Consider the following 19,390-nt stretch of genomic DNA (forward strand, 5'->3'; position numbering starts at 1 on the left):
CTAGAGCAGTGAGACAATGAATTTCTATTATTTTAAGCCGTCCAGCTTGTAGTATTTTATCATGGTAGCCCTAGGAAACTGAAATACTACCCCATGCTATTTCTTTTAGTATAAAGATTCTTCTCTGAATATTGTTGAGAATTATACAGAAAGTTATATTCTTTAATAATTGAAGGAAGTAGTTTTTCCTTTTGCGTATATTCATCTTTTTTACTTGTGTGCTTAGCTATACTCTTTTGTCACCTAGGAAGTTACTGTATTGTCATATGCTAGGATTTTCAAAGAAGTATGTCAGTAAAAAAATTTTGCTTTTCTTTTTAGAGATAATGGTGGTAGGTATATGAAATATGTTTGTGTGTATGTGGCTTATAGATTTTTCTGTTATACAAATATTCTGAAGTATCCTCTTGCTTTCAGATTGCTGAAGCTAAAGGAGATGTTTAACTCTAAGTTTGGATCCACTCCCAAGTTTTATGTTCGAGCGCCAGGAAGAGTCAACATCATAGGTATTGCAAAAGTTCCTTCTCTTAATTTTTTCCTCCTTTGATAAGATCTAAATTTTTGTTAATGCACTTTATTTTCTTAACTTTTCCCAAGAGAACTGAAAAAATAGAGTATTTCACATGTATCTACTTTAGCAAGTTAAGCTTTTGCATAAGGAACACACTATATTTTCCTCTTTCCCAATCCATGTGATTAATGTTAATTTTGTCCTTTTATTTTAAAAATTTGTTGAAATTTTTGTTGTTAATATTGTTTTCATGAGAGATGAGAAGATTTTTTTTGTGTTGCACGTTAAATTTGTAGATAGTGATGAATAATCTTGATGGTTTTACATTTACTCATTGGATTAGAAGAGTACTGGGAAGCCCTTTTAAGAGTGTGGTGACCTGAAGAATCAATAGGTTCTATCAAGAGAAAATGGCATTGGGGAACTGAGGAAAAACTAGGAGTCAAGGAGAATTAAAAAGAAAACTTTCTATAGGGAAAATGTAAACATACAAAAAAGTCATTGGAATGATATAATGAACTCCCGTGTACCCAATATCTAGCTTCAATTATTATCAACTCAGGCGACTTATTTTATTTTGAAGCAAAGAATGGAGGATTTTTTAAAAAATGGGATGTTTGAGCATGGTTAAATGAGGGAGAGAGGGGGAATGGAGTAAAGCCAGTGGAGAGAGAGAGAGAGAGATTATAGATAACTGAGAGAGAGGAACTGATAGAGCAGATTTCCCGAGAAGGCAAGAGAGGCTGGTATTTAGGGCACCAGAAGAGGGCCACTTTGACTCTTTTAACAGCCGGCAAGGAAAAAAGAAATGATGCAGGTTCATGTAGATAAATGTATAACTTTCTCCTTGTGAACCACTATTTTATATTACTGGTTTTTTTGAAGGAAATTGGTGAGAAAGACAGCTCTGAAAACCACTTCTCCATTTGTCTTTGTCAATCCATAAAAAAACCTTTTATCATTTCACTTTAAAGGACACATCAACATAGAAAGAGACTTGCTACCTGTAATAATATGTAGAATAATAATTATTTAAAAACATAATTATAATTATGCTGTTGAATTGTCTTCCATTCAGTTTGTGTTTCTTATTAGTTGGGCAGTGTTTGCCATAGGAACAATCAGGCATGAAAACCTGTCCTGGGGAAATATAAATGAGCTTGCTTATTGTGCTTATTTCTTTCTTGGATTGTTATTTTGTATCTAAATCTTATGAATAGCAACCCTGAATTTAAATAGCAACTTGGAGAAAATATTATAGTGTAATAGGAAATAAAATTCCTGCTGATGATTCATAGAAGAATTAAAATGCATAGAAGGGAATAGTTTGTTTCCCATATTTGCTTATTATATATAAAATACTGCAGATTAAAATTCTTTTTCTAGCTTCTTTTTCTTCATCCTAGCTACGTCTAGCACACTCAGCATAACTTATCAATGCCAGTCTAATTTTTAGACATTTAGTTAGGCCACAAATATAAATAAAGCAAAGTCCTCAGCTTAGTGGGCGTGTTGGCTTAACAAGGAAGAGAGTGAGACTCACGTAATGTTAATATAGGCAGAGTGTGCTAAAGGCTTCAATTGTTCATATTTAACAAGGTAATATGAAAGAGCAACAGAGAAAGGTAATATTATGTTTTTTGTACTTCATATAACTAGTTACAAAACAAAATATTTGAAGATGATTACTATGAATTAGAAAGTAGAAAAAAACTTGTGACGATGTAATTACAGAAATCTAAAAATTAGAGAAATGAATTAATATTCTAGCAGAAATTTCTGGCTTGGGTGTCTGGGAGAATAAGAGAACTGAATCATTTCCTGTGTATCGTATTCTTATTTTCTGTTAAAACCTGGCTTGTGGTCAAGTTTTTCCTGTATGTCAACCTACTTGAGTTTCTCCTGTTTCATCTGCTAGCAGTATTAAAAATTCTCTTTTTCTCTAGGAGAACATATAGATTATTGCGGATATTCTGTTCTTCCTATGGCTGTAGAACAAGATATGTTAATAGCTGTGGAACCTGTGAAAACACAAACTCTTCAACTAGCCAATACAAATCCCTTGTACCCGTGAGTATTTAGGATTGCTCCTGTGTATAATGGGTGTGTGTGTGTGTGTGTGTGTGTGTGTGTGTATTCTTATCCAAATGAACTCTTTAGAAGAAATCAAATTTGTAATAAATCATTGAATTTATTGAAAATCTGTATCTGACTTCCAAAAGAGTCTAAGGCTGCTCTTTAATATTTGTTCCTTTTTGTTCATTCGCTCATTCATTTAAGAAACATTTCCTAAAGACTTACCATGTGTCTGACATTATTTTAGATACTAGGCCATACAAGAATGAAAATAACTCTGTCCTGTCCAGAAGGTATTTATCATCTGTTTAGGTAGCTGTCTTCAGCAAAGTCAGTGGTGACGCCTCTCTTCTGTTACTAGGGCACCCTCTAATTCTCTCGTCATAACATCTTCTCCTGCTGTATTACAATTACCTACTTACTTGCCTGTGTTCCCCCAGTAGATTGTAAACTCTGTGCCTGCATTACTGTAGCCTCTCCAGTGCTGGGAGGCTCAATGTCAGCCTTTGAGTCTGGTGCATAATAGATAGAAGTTTCTAGTACATACGCGTTATCAAGTTAAGGACGTACTTTTTTTGCTTCCTGTTGTTTTTGAATTCTTAGTTTGCTAAGATAAAAAGAAATTTGTTAATCTGTTAGTTGAATTTTATTAAATGTCTATTCAGTTTTGAAGAACAGTTTTAAAAAGTATGAGTTACACTGATGGATTTTCTAATGCTGAACTGTTTTGGGGTTCCTGGGATGAGTCCTACTTGCTTATATGGACTTGATTTGCTAATTACACAAAAAGATTTGGGCATAGGATTGGCACCTTTTATTTTTGGCTTATTGTTCATTGGCCAGTTTGCCTGCAGTAATGTTTGTTCATTCAGTAAATGTTTTTTGTGTGCCTTTAATAAGGCACAATACCAGGCTGTGCAAAATACAGAAATTTCTGACTTCTTTTTTTTTTAATAATATTTTTTATTATATTCTGTTAGTCACCATACAGTTCATCACTAGTTTTTGATGTAAAGTTCCATGATTCATTACTTGCATATAACACCTGACTTCTATACTGAATCCTTTAAAGAAAACTTCACATTGTCTCAAACACAATTTTGTGTCATTATTTGTAAACATTTAAAACTGGCTACATAATAATTTGTCATACTGATTTACTCAAATTCACTTAACCATCATGAATGTGTGGTTTCAGTTTCATTTTTTCACAAAAGCAGAGCCTGACACAGACTCGAATGAAGATAGAGTATTTGGGATATGATCCCAGGTGTGGTACTGAAACAACATGGAGAATGATTTAAGGAAGCAGAGATGAATCACTAAGGTGGGTGGCCCCTGCTCTAGGTAAGGGGCTTCATTCTACCAGGACGCCTAGGAAGCGTGCAGCCTGCCTCCCAGAATTGTCCACATGTTGTGTAGCATTCACTGCATGGAGGTACTATAATTTATCTACTCACCAGTGATGGATGTTTAGATCATTTCCAGCTTTTGGCTATTATGAATAATGCTGTTGTGGATATTTATAGACAAATCTATGTGTGGACATGTATTTCATTTTTCTTGGGTAAATATCTAGGACTATCTGGTTTACCTTTTTAAGAACTTGCCTGTTTTCCAAAGTGGTTGTACCATTTTTCATTCCTACCACCAGTATATGAGAGTTCCATTTGCTCTACATTTTTCTAACATGTCTTTTTAAATTTTAGCCACTCTCATAAATGCGTACTAGTACTACGTTGCGGTTTTTTATTTTAATTTCTCTAACTAATGATGTTGAACATCTTTTCATGTACTTGTCACCTAGATATCTTCTTTGCTGAAGGGCCTGTTCAAATCTTTTGCCCATTTTTAAGCAGGATTTTCGTCTTCTACTATTGACCTATAAGATTTTCTTGTATGTTGTAGATACAAGTCCTTTGTCAGATTAATGTTTTACAAATATTTTCATCCAGTCTGTGATTTGGATTTTCATTTTTTTTACCATGTCTTTTGAAGAAGAATAATTTTTAGGGGCGCCTGGGTGGCACAGCGGTTAAGCGTCTGCCTTCGGCTCAGGGCGTGATCTCGGCATTATGGGATCGAGCCCCACATCAGGCTCTTCCGCTATGAGCCTGCTTCTTCCTCTCCCACTCCCCCTGCTTGTGTTCCCTCTCTCGCTGGCTGTCTCTATCTCTATCGAATAAATAAATAAATAAAATCTTTAAAAAAAAAAAGAATAATTTTTAATTTTGATCAAGTCCAATTTATTGATTTTTTTTAATTGTAGTTTTTAAAAAAGATTTTATTTATTTGATATATATATAGAGAGAGCATGAGTGGAGGGGGAGGGGCGGAGAGAGAGGGAGAAGTCTCCCTGCCCACATGGGGCTCAATCCCAGGACCTTGGGATCATAACCTGAGCTGAAGGCAGATGCTTAACCAATTGAGCCACCCAGGTACTCCTCATGGTTTATAGTTTTTGACTTTTTAAGAAATCTTTGCCAAACCCAAGGCACTAAAAGTTTTTCTAGTGTTTTCTTCCAGAAATTTTACAATTTTAGCACTTACATTTACGTCTATGATCCAGTTTGAATTAATTTTTATATGTGGCATGAGGTAAGGGTTGAGGTTTATTTTTTTGCTCTTAGATATCCAATTGTTTCCTACCATTTGTTGGAAAGATCTTTTCCCATTGAAATATCTTGACAAAGTTTGTTGAAAAGCCGGTGGCAATAAATGTGTGTTCTGTTTCTGGACTCTATTCTGTTTATTGAGGTATTTTATTTGTCCATCTTTTAATTTTTTTTATTTTAATTTTTTTTAGATTTTTTTTTTTTAATTTATTTGACAGAGAGAGACAGCCAGCGAGAGAGGGAACACAAGCAGGGGGAGTGGGAGAGGAAGAAGCAGGCTCATAGCGGAGGAGCCTGACGTGGGGCTCGATCCCAGAACGCCGGGATCACGCTCTGAACCGAAGGCAGATGCTTAACGACTGCGCCACCCAGGCGCCCAAATTTGTCCATCTTTTTAAATAAGATTTATTTCTTTATTAGAGAGAGAGCGAGAGCATGTGCATGAGCAGTGGGAGGGGCAGAGGGAGAGGGAGAGAATCTCAAGCAGACTTCCTGCTGAGCACGGAGCTCCACTCAGGGCTCAGTGTCATGACCCTGAGATCATGACCTGAGCCGAAATCAAGAGTCAGACCCTTAACCGACTAAGCCACCCAGGCTCCCCATGTATTTGTTTATCTTTATGCCAATATCACACTATATGAAAACCATCGTTTTTTTTAATTAAAAATTTTTAATTTGAGTACAGTTGATATACAATGTTGCATGAGTTTTATATGTACAACATAGTGATTCAACTTCTCTGTACCTTATATTCTCACAAGTGTGGCTACCATCTGTCACCATACAACACTATTAAAATATCATTGACTATATACCCTATGCTGTGCCTCTTTTCCCGGTGACTTATTCATTCCATAACTGGAAACCTGTATCTCCCACTCTCCTTCACCCATTCTGCCCATCCCCCCACTCTCTTCCTTCTGGCAACCATCAGCTTATTCCCTGTATTTATAGATCTGATTCTGCTTTTTGTTTGTTTATTCATTTGTTTTGTTTTTTTAGATCCCGCATATGAGTTAAATCATATGGTATTTGTCTTTCTCAGTCTGACTTATTTTTCTTATTGTGATATCTTCGATGTCCATCCATGTTGTTACAAATGGCAGAATCTCATCTGCTTTATGGCTGAGTAATATTCTGTTGTATATATACTACATTTTCCTTATGCATTGATCTATCATTGGACACTTAGGTCACTTCCATATCTTGACTATTGTAAATAATGCTGCAATAAACACAGGGGTGCATATATCTTTTTGGAATTAGTGTTTTCATTTTCTTTGAGTAAATGTCCAGTAGTGGAATTACTGCATTGTATGATGTTTCTATGTTTAATTTTTTGAGGAACTTCCATACTGTTTTCCCCAGTAGCTGTACCAATTTATTTCCCCACCAACAATGTGTGAGGGTTCCTTTTTTTCCACATCCCGACCTTTTGATTCTAGCCATTCTGATAGGTGTGGGGTGATATATCCTTGTGGTTTTGATTTGCATTTCCGTGACGATTAGTGATGTGGATCATCCTCCCATGTGTCTGTTGGCCATCTGTGTGCCTATTCAGATCCTTTCCCCATTTTTAAATTGGATGTTTTGGGTTTTTTTGGTGTTGAGTTGTATAATTTCTTCATATATTTTGGATATTAACCCTTTATCAGATATATCATTTGCAAATATCTTCCCCCATTCAGTAGGTTGCCTTTTTGTTTTGTCGATGGTTTCCTTTGCTGTGCAAAAGCTTTTTATTTTGATGTAGTCCCAATAGTTTGTTTTTGTTTTTGTTTCCCTTGCCTGAGCAGAACTATCTAGAAAAATGCTGCTACCGCTGATGTCAGAAAAATTACTGCCTGTGTTCTCTTATGGCTTTTATGGTTTCAGATCTTACATTTAGGTTTTTAATTCATTTTGAGTTTATTTTTGTGCATGGTGTTAGAAGTGGTCCAGTTTCATTCTTTTGCATGTAGCTATCTAGTTTTCCCAGCACCATTCATTGATGACACTGCCTTTTTCCCATGGTATATATTCTTGCCTCCCTTGTCATAGATTAATTGACAATATATGTGTGGGTTTAATTCTGGGCTCTCTCCTCCATTCCATTGATCTCTGTGTCTGTTTTTGATTACTACAGATTTGTACTATATCTTGAAGTCTGGAATTGTGATACTTCAAGCTTTGTTTTTCATCCTCAAGATTGTTTTGGGTACTAGGGATCTTTTGTGATTCCATACAAATTTTAGGATTATTTGTTCTAGCTCTGTGAAAAATGCTTTTGGTATTTTGATAAGGTTTGCATTGAGTTTGTAGATTGTTTCAGGTAGTATGTACATTTTATCAGTATTAATTTCCTCCAATCTATGAACATAGGACATCTCTCCATATGTTTGTATTGTCTTCATTTTCTTTCATCAGTGGTTTATCATTCAGAGTACAGGTCTTTCACCTTCCTGGTTAATTTTATTCCTAGGTATTTTACTCTTTTCAGTGCAATTGTAAATGGGATTTTTTTCTTACTTTCTCTTTCTGCTACTTTGTTATTAGTATATAGAAGTGTTACCAATTTCTGGGTATTAATTTCATATCCTGCAACTTTACTGAATTCATTTATTACTTCTAATAGTTTTTTGATGGAGTCTTTAGGGGTTTCTGTATGTAGCATCATGTCATCTGCAAATAGAGACAGTTTAACTTCTTCCTTACCAATATGGATGCCTCTTATTTCTTTTTCTTGTCTGATTGCTGTGGCTAGGAGCTAGGACTTGCAGCAGTATATTGAATAAAAGTGGGACAGTGGACATCTTTGTCTTGTTCCTGATCTTAAAGAGCTCTGTTTTTCACCATTGAGTATGGTGTTAGCTGTGGGTTTTCATCTATAGCCTTTATGACGTTGAGGTATGTTCCTTCAAACCCACTTTGTTGAGAGTTGTTATCATGAACAGACGTTGAATTTTGTCAAATGCTTTTTCTGCATCTGTTGAATTGATCCTATGATTTTTATCCTTAGATTTGCTGATGTGGTTTATGATGCTTATTTGCAAATATTGACTCGTCCTGCATCCCCAGAATAAATCCTATTTGATTGTGGCGAATGATCCTTTTTAAAAAATTTAAATTCAATTAGCCAACTTATTATTATTAGTTTCAGATGTAGAGTTCAGTAATTCATCAGTTTCATATAATACCTAGTGCTCATCACATTACATGCCCTCCTTAATACCCTTCACCCAATTACCCCATCCCCCACCAGCCTCCCCTCCAGCAATCCTCAGTTTGTTTCCTATAGTTAAGAGTCCGTCATGCTTTGTCTCCCTCTCTGATTTCTTTCCATTCTGTTTTCCCCTCCCTTCCCCTATGATCTTCTGTGGTGTTTCTTATATTCCGCATATGAGTGAAACCATATGATAATTGTCTTTCTCTGATTGACTTATTTTGCTCAGCATAATACCCTCCAGTTCCATCCATGATGTAAATGGTAAGTATTCATCCTTTCTGACAGCTGAGTAATATTCCAATTGTGTGTATATGTATATATACATATATGTATATATGTATACACACACACACACACACACACACACACACCCCACATCTTCTTTATCCATTCGTCAATGGACATCTCAGCTCTTTTCATAGTTTGGCTATTGTGGACATCCTTTTAATGTATTGGTGAATGTGGTTTGCTAATTGAAAACTGTAGCTTTATAAGAAATCCTGGAATCACGTTGTGTAAGTCCTCTAACATTGTTTGTCTTTTTCAAATTTATTTTGGCTATTCTAGATCTTTTGCATTTCCTTATTAATTTTGGAATCAGATATTCAACTTCTGTGAGAGTACACTGGGATTTTTATTGGGGTTGTACTGAATGTAGAGATCAATTTGGGAAGAACTGACATCTTAATAGTATTTACTCCTCCAATCCATGAACATGTATATCTGTCCATTTATTTAGGTCTTCTTCAATTTTTCTTAGAAATAGTTTGTTATTTGTAAGGGTATCTGTCTTGTACATTTTTCTCAAACTTTTCTCTAAATATTTATTTTTTTATAATATTGTTTTTGTAAATGATCTAGCCCAGTGCCCGTCACACACAGGGTAGACACTGGGCAAATGTTTTTTGGAAGAACAGGTGAATCAATGAATAAAATGTATAGGTGGAAATTATCAATGTAGTAAGTCATAATTGCTCATTTTCAGGACTTTCCCCTAGATTCTGTAACATGGATGCAAGAGCGGAGAAAGCAGATGGGTGATACAATGTAGGAATTGGTGGGAAAATGTGTGCTTGTTTTTTTGAATCTTTGAAAATGGTAGGGCAGAGAGGCAAGACAGGGATGCTTGAAAGAACAGACATGAAATCACTAATCAAAGGGAAGTTTTTTCTATGACATTTAAGCTATGTTTCTAATTCTGTAGGAACTGGCACTTTTCAGCTTTTTCCTGGGTATTTCTCACGTAGCTTCCTACATCTGTACAAATTTCCTCCTCTATTTTTTTCAATATACCACTGCCCCTGACTGCTTTCTGGTTTTCTTTTCTTTGTGGTGACTTTCAAGATCTTTACTTAGCTAGGAAAAGAACCTGATCAGTTTTGCTAACATAATTTTTTCTGCTTTACAAATTCTGTGAACTCTTGTTGACTGTGGGCAATATATTTTAACTTCGGTAGGTACAGTAAAATGCTTGTGAGCTAGAGTCATACTGTGTATGTCCTTGGGGAGTCACTAAACCTCTCTGAGCTGCCAGGAAGGCCTCCTCTCTTCACTGTAATATGCTGATTATAGAGATGATGCCCTCTTGGTCTCATATCCCATTCCATATTATACACCATCATGTGACAGTAATGTGTGATCATAATTTGTGTTCATGTTGTCGCAGCTTAGCTTATGAAAAGATAAGCCCTTTGCCTTTTACCTTTATAATCCTATGAATGCCTTGCATGCTTAAATATTTTTCTTAGGACATGATGTATCCATGTTATTGAGTTAAGATAATTCATGGAGGGCACCTTCTACAGTGACTGGCATATAATAGGTATTTAGTAAACCATGTGAAGAGCATTCAGTCAATATGGGGAACGTTGCTTATTTCCTCACTTTTTAATTGACCCCCTCCTCCTCCATTTCGCATATTTTGTCCTTTGGCTGATTTAGAAACCTTTTTATCAATTTTTCATTTTGAGATAATTTTTGACTTAACAAAGAACTCACAAAAATAATATAAGGAATTCACACACATCAACTGATATGTCCTCAGTTCATGATATCAAGGAGACACATGATGTACCTTTATTGATGTTAATTTTGATCATTTGGTTAAGATGGTGTCTGCCAGATTACTTTGCCATAAAGTTACTATTTTTTCCCTTTGCAATAAGTATTTGATGGGGAAATACTTGGGGTCAATGTAAATATTTTGTTTCTTATCAAATTTTTACTCCCTAACTTTAGCAGCCATTGATGATTCTTCCCTGAAACATTATGATGGAGTTTGCCACATAGTGATTTTTTGATTTCCATCATTTTTACTTCACCTATTATTTGACATTTTACTCTAAGGAAGAGGTTTTCCTTCTCCTTCATTTAGGTAGTTTTTCGTTTGTTAATTTATATCAGTATAAGATTCATGGAATCTTATTCAACGAGTTATGATCCATTAGAATCATTGTTATTTGTTTTGTTTTTTCCATCTTCTCCTTAAACTGTGCAGATGGTAAAATTGGAGGGTGGCAAAGAGTGTGGGGAGAGAAGGCTTTGAGTACCGTTATAGTTAGAGGTATGCCAAACAGCAAACCCCAAGGATAAGCATTTATGTTTACATCAGCTTAACAAGGACCATCATGAAATAAAAAGTGGTGTAGAACATGCTGAAATATATTGGTTCCTCTCAGTTTCCGGAAATAAAAAGGGTCAGTCGGAAGTAGGTTAATTGTTAAGGTCACTACAACTTCCCTTACTTTTTAGCATGTGGGGATGTTTGTTGTTTTGGGGTAGACTGTAAAGTACATAGATGAAAATAAATGGAGAATGAAATTTCAGTGTCACTCTCATGGCACAAGATGGCAGCAGTCAGCCATTGATGTTGCAGCCGTGGGTTTTTGCAGCCTGTAGACTTAAATTAATGGTGTCTTTTGTTTTTGCAGGGACTTCAGTACTAATGCTAATAATATTCAGATTGACAAAACCAAGCCTCTATGGCACAACTATTTCCTATGTGGATTTAAAGGAATTCAGGTAAATCAGTTTATAAGGCAACTACTAGCTGTTGAACTTACGCTGTGTATTATATATCAAGTTTTATTTTATTTATTATGTATTTTTTGTCACCTTGCAATGCTAACTGATGTTTCTGTTCTATTTTGCTAATTTACGTATTTTAGAGGATGAGGTAGATAAGACCATTCCTGTGTGGTGTTCACAGGGGGCAGTAATGGCAGTTCATAAACCAGTTTTATCTGACAAAAATCCTTCTCTTTTTAAAGTCTTTGTTCAAATTTTCTTTTGAAGGATACAGTCTCGTAATACATTTGTTCTAATGATATGTAGGTATGTACTGTAATAGGATTTAGTCAGACAGCCCTAGGTTTGAATGTGAGCTCTACTCAGCCGTGTTAATTCAGTTCAACCTCTTTAAGTGTCAGGTTTGTTATCCGTGTAATGATCTCCTTGCTATCCAACAAAGAGTTGTTACAAGGATTACACAGTGCTTGACACATAGTAGGCATTCAATAAATAAACAACTAGTATTGTTATTACCACTTCAGGTAGGGTTAAAAAGATGTAGTGAAGTTTGTTAGAATAAGTATTTTCCTTAGAAACATTGAGTAATTATCAGGGATATCTCTAATGTCATGGGCAAGAACAAGAAAATGAAATATTTCTACTTTTTCTCCAAATTAAAAAAGTGTAAGGACAAAAAGAAAATTGATTTGCTTAATCAGTTTGATTTGTTAAAACCCAGGTTTTAGAGAGCTTGTGTTCCTTACTGTCTGGTGGTCCTATCTGAAGCTTTGTCACAAGTAGCCTAGGACTGACTCAGTGGCATATCCATTCCAGGAAAGCATCACATTTATTTCTGATGTGTAGTCCTGCACTCGAATTATGGTGATTCTGGTCTTAGAGTTCCTGCATTCATTTCTTCTCTCCTTTCCTTCACCCTTCCTTCCTTCCTTCCTCTCTCCCTCCCTCCCTCCCTTCCTTCCTTTTCTTCTTTCTTTCTTTCTTTCTTTCTTTCTTTCTTTCTCTTTCCCTTCTTTCTTTCTCTTTTTTTATTTTTCTTTCTTCTTTATCCAGACACATGGTAATAACTTATGGGAGGAGGTATTGGCAGCTAGTAAATCTTCAAGTTATTTGGCTTATCATATACATTAGTGGGAATTACAGTATTTGGAAGAATTTGCCTGGCAAATGCAATTTGATCGTCCTTCTAGTAACATGCCTTTTATAACATATGGGTAAAATGACCTAAATACTGCTTGTTGCTTTGTGTTGTTTTTGAGAATTTGGGGTCTTAAAGCGTTCCTTTTGGTTTGACAACTTAATGTGCAAAAGTAGGTTTGTAGAGCGAATTTTTGGGCAGAGAAGTAATTTAAATGTTAGCCTGTTTAGAAAACTTCAAATTCAAATACTAGAAAATATCAGAGGATAATCTGTTTATATTAAATTGAACATGTTATCCTTTTGGAATAGAGCTATTACAGAATTTGGCAAAATCCATTTACGTTTTTGAATCTGTTGTACATTTTAATTTAAACACTGCGTGATAAGTTTGTGAGTATGATTCACATTCAAGATACACTGTGGATTAGTTTATGGTTAAATATATAGCATTCTCCAAGGATTCTTTTTTTTTTTTAAACAAGCTGTGTGATGTTCTGTATGAAAGGGCATTGGCAGCAGCAGTGTTTCAGTTTATAATTTGTTTGTATTTCTGGAAAGGAAATTTTTAGATGACTTGAAATCAAGAAGAGAAGTACATCCAACAGAATCTCTTTTTTTGTGGTGTGTGAGTTTTGCCAACATAGGAAAAAAGGACAAAAAAATTAAGGAAAAAAAGCAGCCTTTAATTTGCAGAGTTTTGTTGTTACTTTGGTTATTCTAACTAGTTTATTGAAATTTCTCCCTAGAATAATATATATGATGAAATGCATAATTATGTAATATAATAGTATTTTGTACTTTGGTCTTGAGCTGTTTGAGTAATTTGCAGACATGATGGTATTTTTTTCTTGAAGAGGACGTGGCCTTGAATTTATTTTTAATCCTAAACCACAAAGGTTATGATATAATATCATCTAAAGTGTCATCCTAGATATTCATCTAAGTATCCTAGAGATTTCCATCTTTAGATTGAAGTCTCATTATTTCTTTGGACTTTCCTAGTTGTAGAAATGAGAGTTTCTCTATTTTGTTTAGAGTTTGTGTTCTCATTTGTGGCTGAATTCTAATTTGGCTGTCTTGAAAGCTACCATATGGCTTAACTGTATCTATAAACTCTAGTAAAAATCTGGATTTCCTCATATAGCTGACTTACGTTAAATCATAGTGACAGTATGCTGGCCCGTGTTTCTGACTGCAGTAGAGAAGTTCTCAACCAGAAATCAGAGACCTGGGTCCTACTTCCAGCTCCCTATATGTAATGTTGGAAAAATTTTTTAATCTTTTGGTACGTAGGTTTTTCCATATGTAAAATGTAACCGAAGTGGTTGAGAACACTTTTTCTTCAGAGAAACTTCTGAAAAAAATACTCAATAGAAACAAGCCACTGCTTGGTGTTAGACTTTTACAGTCATATTGTGTTGGGCTGTGCTACATGGAGATTTAACCTGCCTCGCTAATATTGTGTATTTCTTTTCTTGCTACTTGAGAAATTGAATCATAATTGTTTAATTTTTTTTAATATTTGTTCAAATCAGTTAATGTTCAAGAAAAAGATCATTCAAGGCAATTTTAGGAAATGGATCAATAGCATTTTGTTGAACAAACTAAAAAATAATCTTCAGATTACTGAACCCTGTGGCCAAGAACCATTAAATGAAATGTCATGTATAGACTCAACTCAATTGAATTGCACAAGTAGTTTCTACAAATAGTGTAATAAGTCCATTGATAAATGTTTGCTCTCTGGGGAATGAAAGAATGTTTTGCTACCCCTCGAATCCAACACCGAAGTTACTAGCACTGTTTTTCCTTCTATTCTTAGGAACACTTTGGTCTTAGCAACCTGACTGGAATGAATTGCTTGGTGGATGGAAACATCCCACCAAGTTCTGGACTCTCCAGCTCCAGTGCTTTGGTCTGTTGTGCTGGCTTGGTGACACTCACAGTGCTGGGAATGAACCTATCCAAGGTAACCAGCTTCAATGTGTTAGCCTCACGGAACTCTCTTTCTAAAGCCATTAGTATCTGAATTTCAAAATTATAATGTCTTCCTTTGAGTAAAACCTTTGTCTTACCTGAAAGGACTCTACACATGGGCATGCACTGTAGCCCAACAAATTAATAAGTGCTGCTTGTGGTTAACTACTATAAAGTATCTGATACTTTGCAAATAGTGAGCAGATCTATGAATAACTGTATTAAAATGCTCTTATGCTCTAACATTAAGTGTGGAGTGCATGGATATCTTTTTGGATCACCTCACTAACAAGTTCAGTTTAGACCAAGAAATTGTAGGCCTCATAGTTGGACCTGCTTATTTTCAACCAAAACCTTAAATTAAATATTTGACAGGCACTGGGTAAAAGGGTAAAGACGAGGCAATAAAGGAACTGAACAGCATATCTGTTTATACCAGCAGGTTAGTCACTGAAATAAACTTTAAAAAAAAAAATATTGCATTACAAAGAGGAAATGCTTATTTAAAGGAGACGTAAATCCTACAAAAGGTCAGAAAGCCTCAACTTTACAAGTTCACATAAATCTCTGACTTTGCAGTTCAGAGCAGGTGTGCTCAGCTTTAATTAATGCTTTGGAGTTCTGGTTCAAACAAAATGTTATCATAGGTTCTTTTTTATCCCATGCTCACGTACTACCACATTTATAGATGGTGTGGGGAGGGCATCAGGCAGATCAAGAGAAAGTCAGCCACATGCTTGGTCTGTCTTCCATCTATTTAAACTTTCAGTCTGAAAATTGTATATGTAAGAGGAAAGAAGGAAATAAAGGAGAAGACAAAGTCTCAGATAGAATTCTCTTCGACTGTCATGTGTAAATATATATTAGTTAGCCCTTTGTAAGCTATGGCTTATTTGGTGGGAAGGGCAACTTGTTTTTTGTGATTGACAGGTAAGAAAGCAAGGGAAAGAAAGTCCATATGTGAAATGTGGTTCCACTGGTACTATGTTTAATCTGATGGTTTATTTGTTTATTCCTTTGGTCATCATTCAACCATTATTTATTTAGTGGCTACTTTGTACCAGGTAATATTCAAAGCATTGGAGCTATAATAGGTCCCGTTTTAACCCTCACACTGCTTATGATCTGAAAGGGGATCAGAGACAAGTAACAGGCAACTATAATAGAGTGTGATAAGTGGATAAGTAGTGTGCTATGGGAGCACACTAAATGCAGATTCAGAGAGCATGGGGCATCTAAGCTGAGACACAAGGATTAGTAGATGTTTGTTGAGAAATAGTGATAGCATGAAAACACTGGTAACATCAGTAGGCATGTATCAGGTGGAGGGAACCTTATGTGGGAATATCTAGAATAAGAGTGATCATAGATTGTTAGAGGAACTAAAAGGGGCTTAATTCGGCTGTAGTAATTTGGATGACAGGAGACCAGATGCTGGGGCTTGTAAGCCATGTTGAAGAATTTGGGCTTTATCTTGATAGCAGTGTAAAATCATTGCAGGCTTTTAGGAAGAGGGTAACATGATCACACCTATATTTTAGAAAGATCACTCTGGCTCTATTATAAAATCTAGATATGAGGGTAGTGATAATGTCAGTAGTAGGGAAATGATTTGGTCTAGGGAAATGGCAGTGAGAATGGAGAGACCTGGATCATAGACTTAAAGTACATCTCAGACAGAATCAGTAAAACTTGATCATTGATTGGGTATGGGGATGGGGGACAGAGAAGAGTCAAGGATTTTACCCAGGTCTCCGGCTTGGTGTGATTTGTTGGAATAAGGAATATAGAATAGAAATTGAAATGTTGAGTAGGGGGACTCTGTGGGCACGCTGATAGAGTTATCTAGTATTTAGTCACAAACAATATCCTTGAAGGTTAGGAGGAAGATCTGGAGTTGAGATGGTCCATTTGAGAGTCATTAATATATAATTGGGTTTTTAAGCCATAGGAGTGGAGAAGAACAACCAGTGGAAGAGTGTAGGTAGGAAGATAAGGAACTCTCTAGGACGAGGATCTGACAAGCATGAACATTTGAGGGATGGGCTGAGGAAGAGATGTCCACTGAAGAGACTGAGAAGTAATCGGATAGATAAGAGGAAAAAAAGATGAGGCAACACCAAAGACAAGGAAGAGAATATTTCATGAAAGCAGTGGTTTTATTTTTTTTTTTTAAAGATTTTATTTATTTATTTGACAGAGATAGAGACAGCCAGTGAGAGAGGGAACACAAGCAGGGGGAGTGGGAGAGGAAGAAGCAGGCTCATAGCGGAGGAGCCTGATGTGGGGCTCAATCCCAGAACACCAGGATCACGCCCTGAGCCAAAGGCAGCTGCTTAACGACTGAGCCACCCAGGCACTCCCGAAAGTAGTGGTTTCAAATGCTACTGGGATGTCAAGTAAGACAAGGACTAAGAAGCATCCATTGGATTTAGCATCAGAGAAGTTAAAGAAATCTTGGCAAGAACAATTTAAAATAGGAATGAGTTAAAGGGTCTGTGAGAGGTGAGAAAGTGGAAAAGTTCAGTGGATACAAAAAATCTGGTCGTGCCTGGTGAAAGAGATAATCTGATGTCTGTGGTGGGGGTGAGGTCAAGGAATTCATTTATTTATTAATAAGAGGATTAGTGAAACTTAATTTTTTGCATTTTTTTTTTGGCCTTTAATGGTGTAAATATCTAAGGGAAAAGAAGAAAAAGTGATGAAGAAAAAGAAACTTTGGAATTAATTTTGGCTGTCTCTGTGTTTTCAAAGTAAAAAATAGCAAATGTATGAGCATAAAAAGAGACACATGGATCAACGGGACAGAGTAAAGAGCCCAGAAATAAACCCATGCACATATGGTCAATTATTTTATGACAAAAGAGTTAAGAATATACAATGGGGAAAGGATAGTCTCTTCAATAATTGATGTAGGGTAAAACTGGACAGCCACCTGCGAAAGAATGGAAACTGGACTGCTGTCTTACACCATACACAAAAATTAACTCAAAATGGATGAAAAACTTAGACTAAGACCTGAAACCATAAAACTCCTAGAAGAAAACATAAGTGTTAAGCTCCTTGACATTGGTGCTGGTAATGATTTTTTGAATTTGACAACAAAAGCAAAAGTACAAAATCAAAAATAAACAAGTGGGACTACATCAAAATAAAAAGCTTTTGCACAGCAAAGGAAACCACCAACAAAAGAAAAGGGCAATCTATCGAACGGGAAAAAATATTTGACAATTATTTATCTGCTAAGGTGTTAATATCCAAAATATATAAAGAACTCATAAAACTCAATAGCATAAAAACAAACAATATGATGAAAAATGGGCAGTGTCTGAATAGACATTTTTCCAGAGAAGACATACATATAGGCAACAGACACATGAAAAGATGTTCCACATCACTTATCATCAGGGAAATGCAAATCTAAACCACAATGAGATATCACCTCACACCTGTCAGAATGGCTAGTATCAAAAAGATAAGAAATAGGGGCACCTGGGTGGCACAGCGGTTAAGCGTCTGCCTTCAGCTCAGGGCGTGTCCCGGCGTTATGGGATCAAGCCCCACATCAGGCTCCTCCGCTATGAGCCTGCTTCTTCCTCTCCCACTCCCCCTGCTTGTGTTCCCTCTCTTGCTGGCTGTCTCTGTCAAATAAATAAATAAAATCTTAAAAAAAAAAAAAGAAATAAGTTGTTGGTGAAGATGTGTAGAAAAGGGAATCCTTGTGCACTGTTAGTGGGAATGTAAATTGGTGCAGCCATTATGGAAAACAGTGTGGATGTTCCTAACAAAATTAAAAATAGAGCTACCATATGCTCCAGCAATTGCATTTTTGGGTATTTATCTGAAGAAATTGAAAACATTAACTTGAAAAGATATATGCACCCCTATATACATTGAAGCGTTATTGGCAATAGTAGAGGTACAGAAACAACCTAAGTGTCTGTTGATGGGTGAATGGATAAAGAAAATGTGGTATATATGTACAATGACGTATTAGTTAACCATAAAAAAGAGTGAAATCTTGCCAATTGCAACAACATGGAGGGAACTTGAGAGCATTGTTCTAAGTGAAATAAGTCAGACAGGAAAGACAGATATGTATGATTTCACTTGTGCAATCTAAAAAATTTTTTAAATGTTTTATTTTATTACTTTCTCTTTTAGAGAGAGAAAGAGAGGTGGGGGGAAGGGCATAGGGAGGGAGAGAATCTCAGGCAGACTCCACACCCAGTGTGGAGCCCAATGTGAGGTTTGATCTCACAACCGTGAGATCATGACCTGAGCTGAAATCAAGAGTTGGATGCTTAACCGACCAGGAGCCCTTAAAATTTTTTTAAAAACCCAAGCTAATAGATATAGAGAACAAATTAGTTGTTGCCAGAGGTGGTGGTTGGGGGATAGGCGAAGTGGATAGAGGGAATCAAAAGGTACAAACTTCCAGTTATAAAATAAATAAGTCATGGGATGTAATGTATAGAATGGTAACTAGAGTTAACAGTACTGCATTGCATATTTGAAAGTTGCTAAGAGAGTAAATCTTAAAGGTTCTCATCACAAGAAAATAAAATTCTATAACTATGTATGGTGATGGATGTTAACTAGACTTATTGTGATGATCATTTCACAATATATATAGATATCAAATCATTACGTTGCATACCTGAAACATTTAAGTGTGTTAGTTTTACCTCAATTAAAAAATTGAATAAAAAATAGTAAATATACTTTTATCAGAACTGACTCCATTGCCTAAAGGGAACAATATGTATATCCTAGATTTCCCTGCTAGTCTAAGTTGCACTGACAATGCTTATGTTTCATAGGGTCTTAGCATCATTA

The 19,390-nt window shown here is 35.8% G+C and overlaps 1 protein-coding gene across 3 annotated transcripts in view; it reads left to right on the forward strand.

The window, feature by feature from the left end:
* Positions 1-19,390, forward strand: part of GALK2 (galactokinase 2) — a 105,381-nt gene that overhangs the window by 15,370 nt on the left and 70,621 nt on the right. For all 3 annotated transcript variants that reach the window (XM_026518443.4, XM_026518442.4, XM_026518444.4), the window contains exons 2-5: positions 418-506; positions 2,458-2,581; positions 11,338-11,428; positions 14,397-14,543. In XM_026518443.4, the coding sequence (XP_026374228.1) occupies positions 418-506; positions 2,458-2,581; positions 11,338-11,428; positions 14,397-14,543 (451 nt within the window). The remainder of the gene's footprint in view (positions 1-417; positions 507-2,457; positions 2,582-11,337; positions 11,429-14,396; positions 14,544-19,390) is intronic.

The sequence above is a fragment of the Ursus arctos genome, unplaced genomic scaffold, assembly GCF_023065955.2.
Source record: "Ursus arctos isolate Adak ecotype North America unplaced genomic scaffold, UrsArc2.0 scaffold_36, whole genome shotgun sequence".
Taxonomy (NCBI): Eukaryota; Metazoa; Chordata; class Mammalia; order Carnivora; family Ursidae; genus Ursus; species Ursus arctos.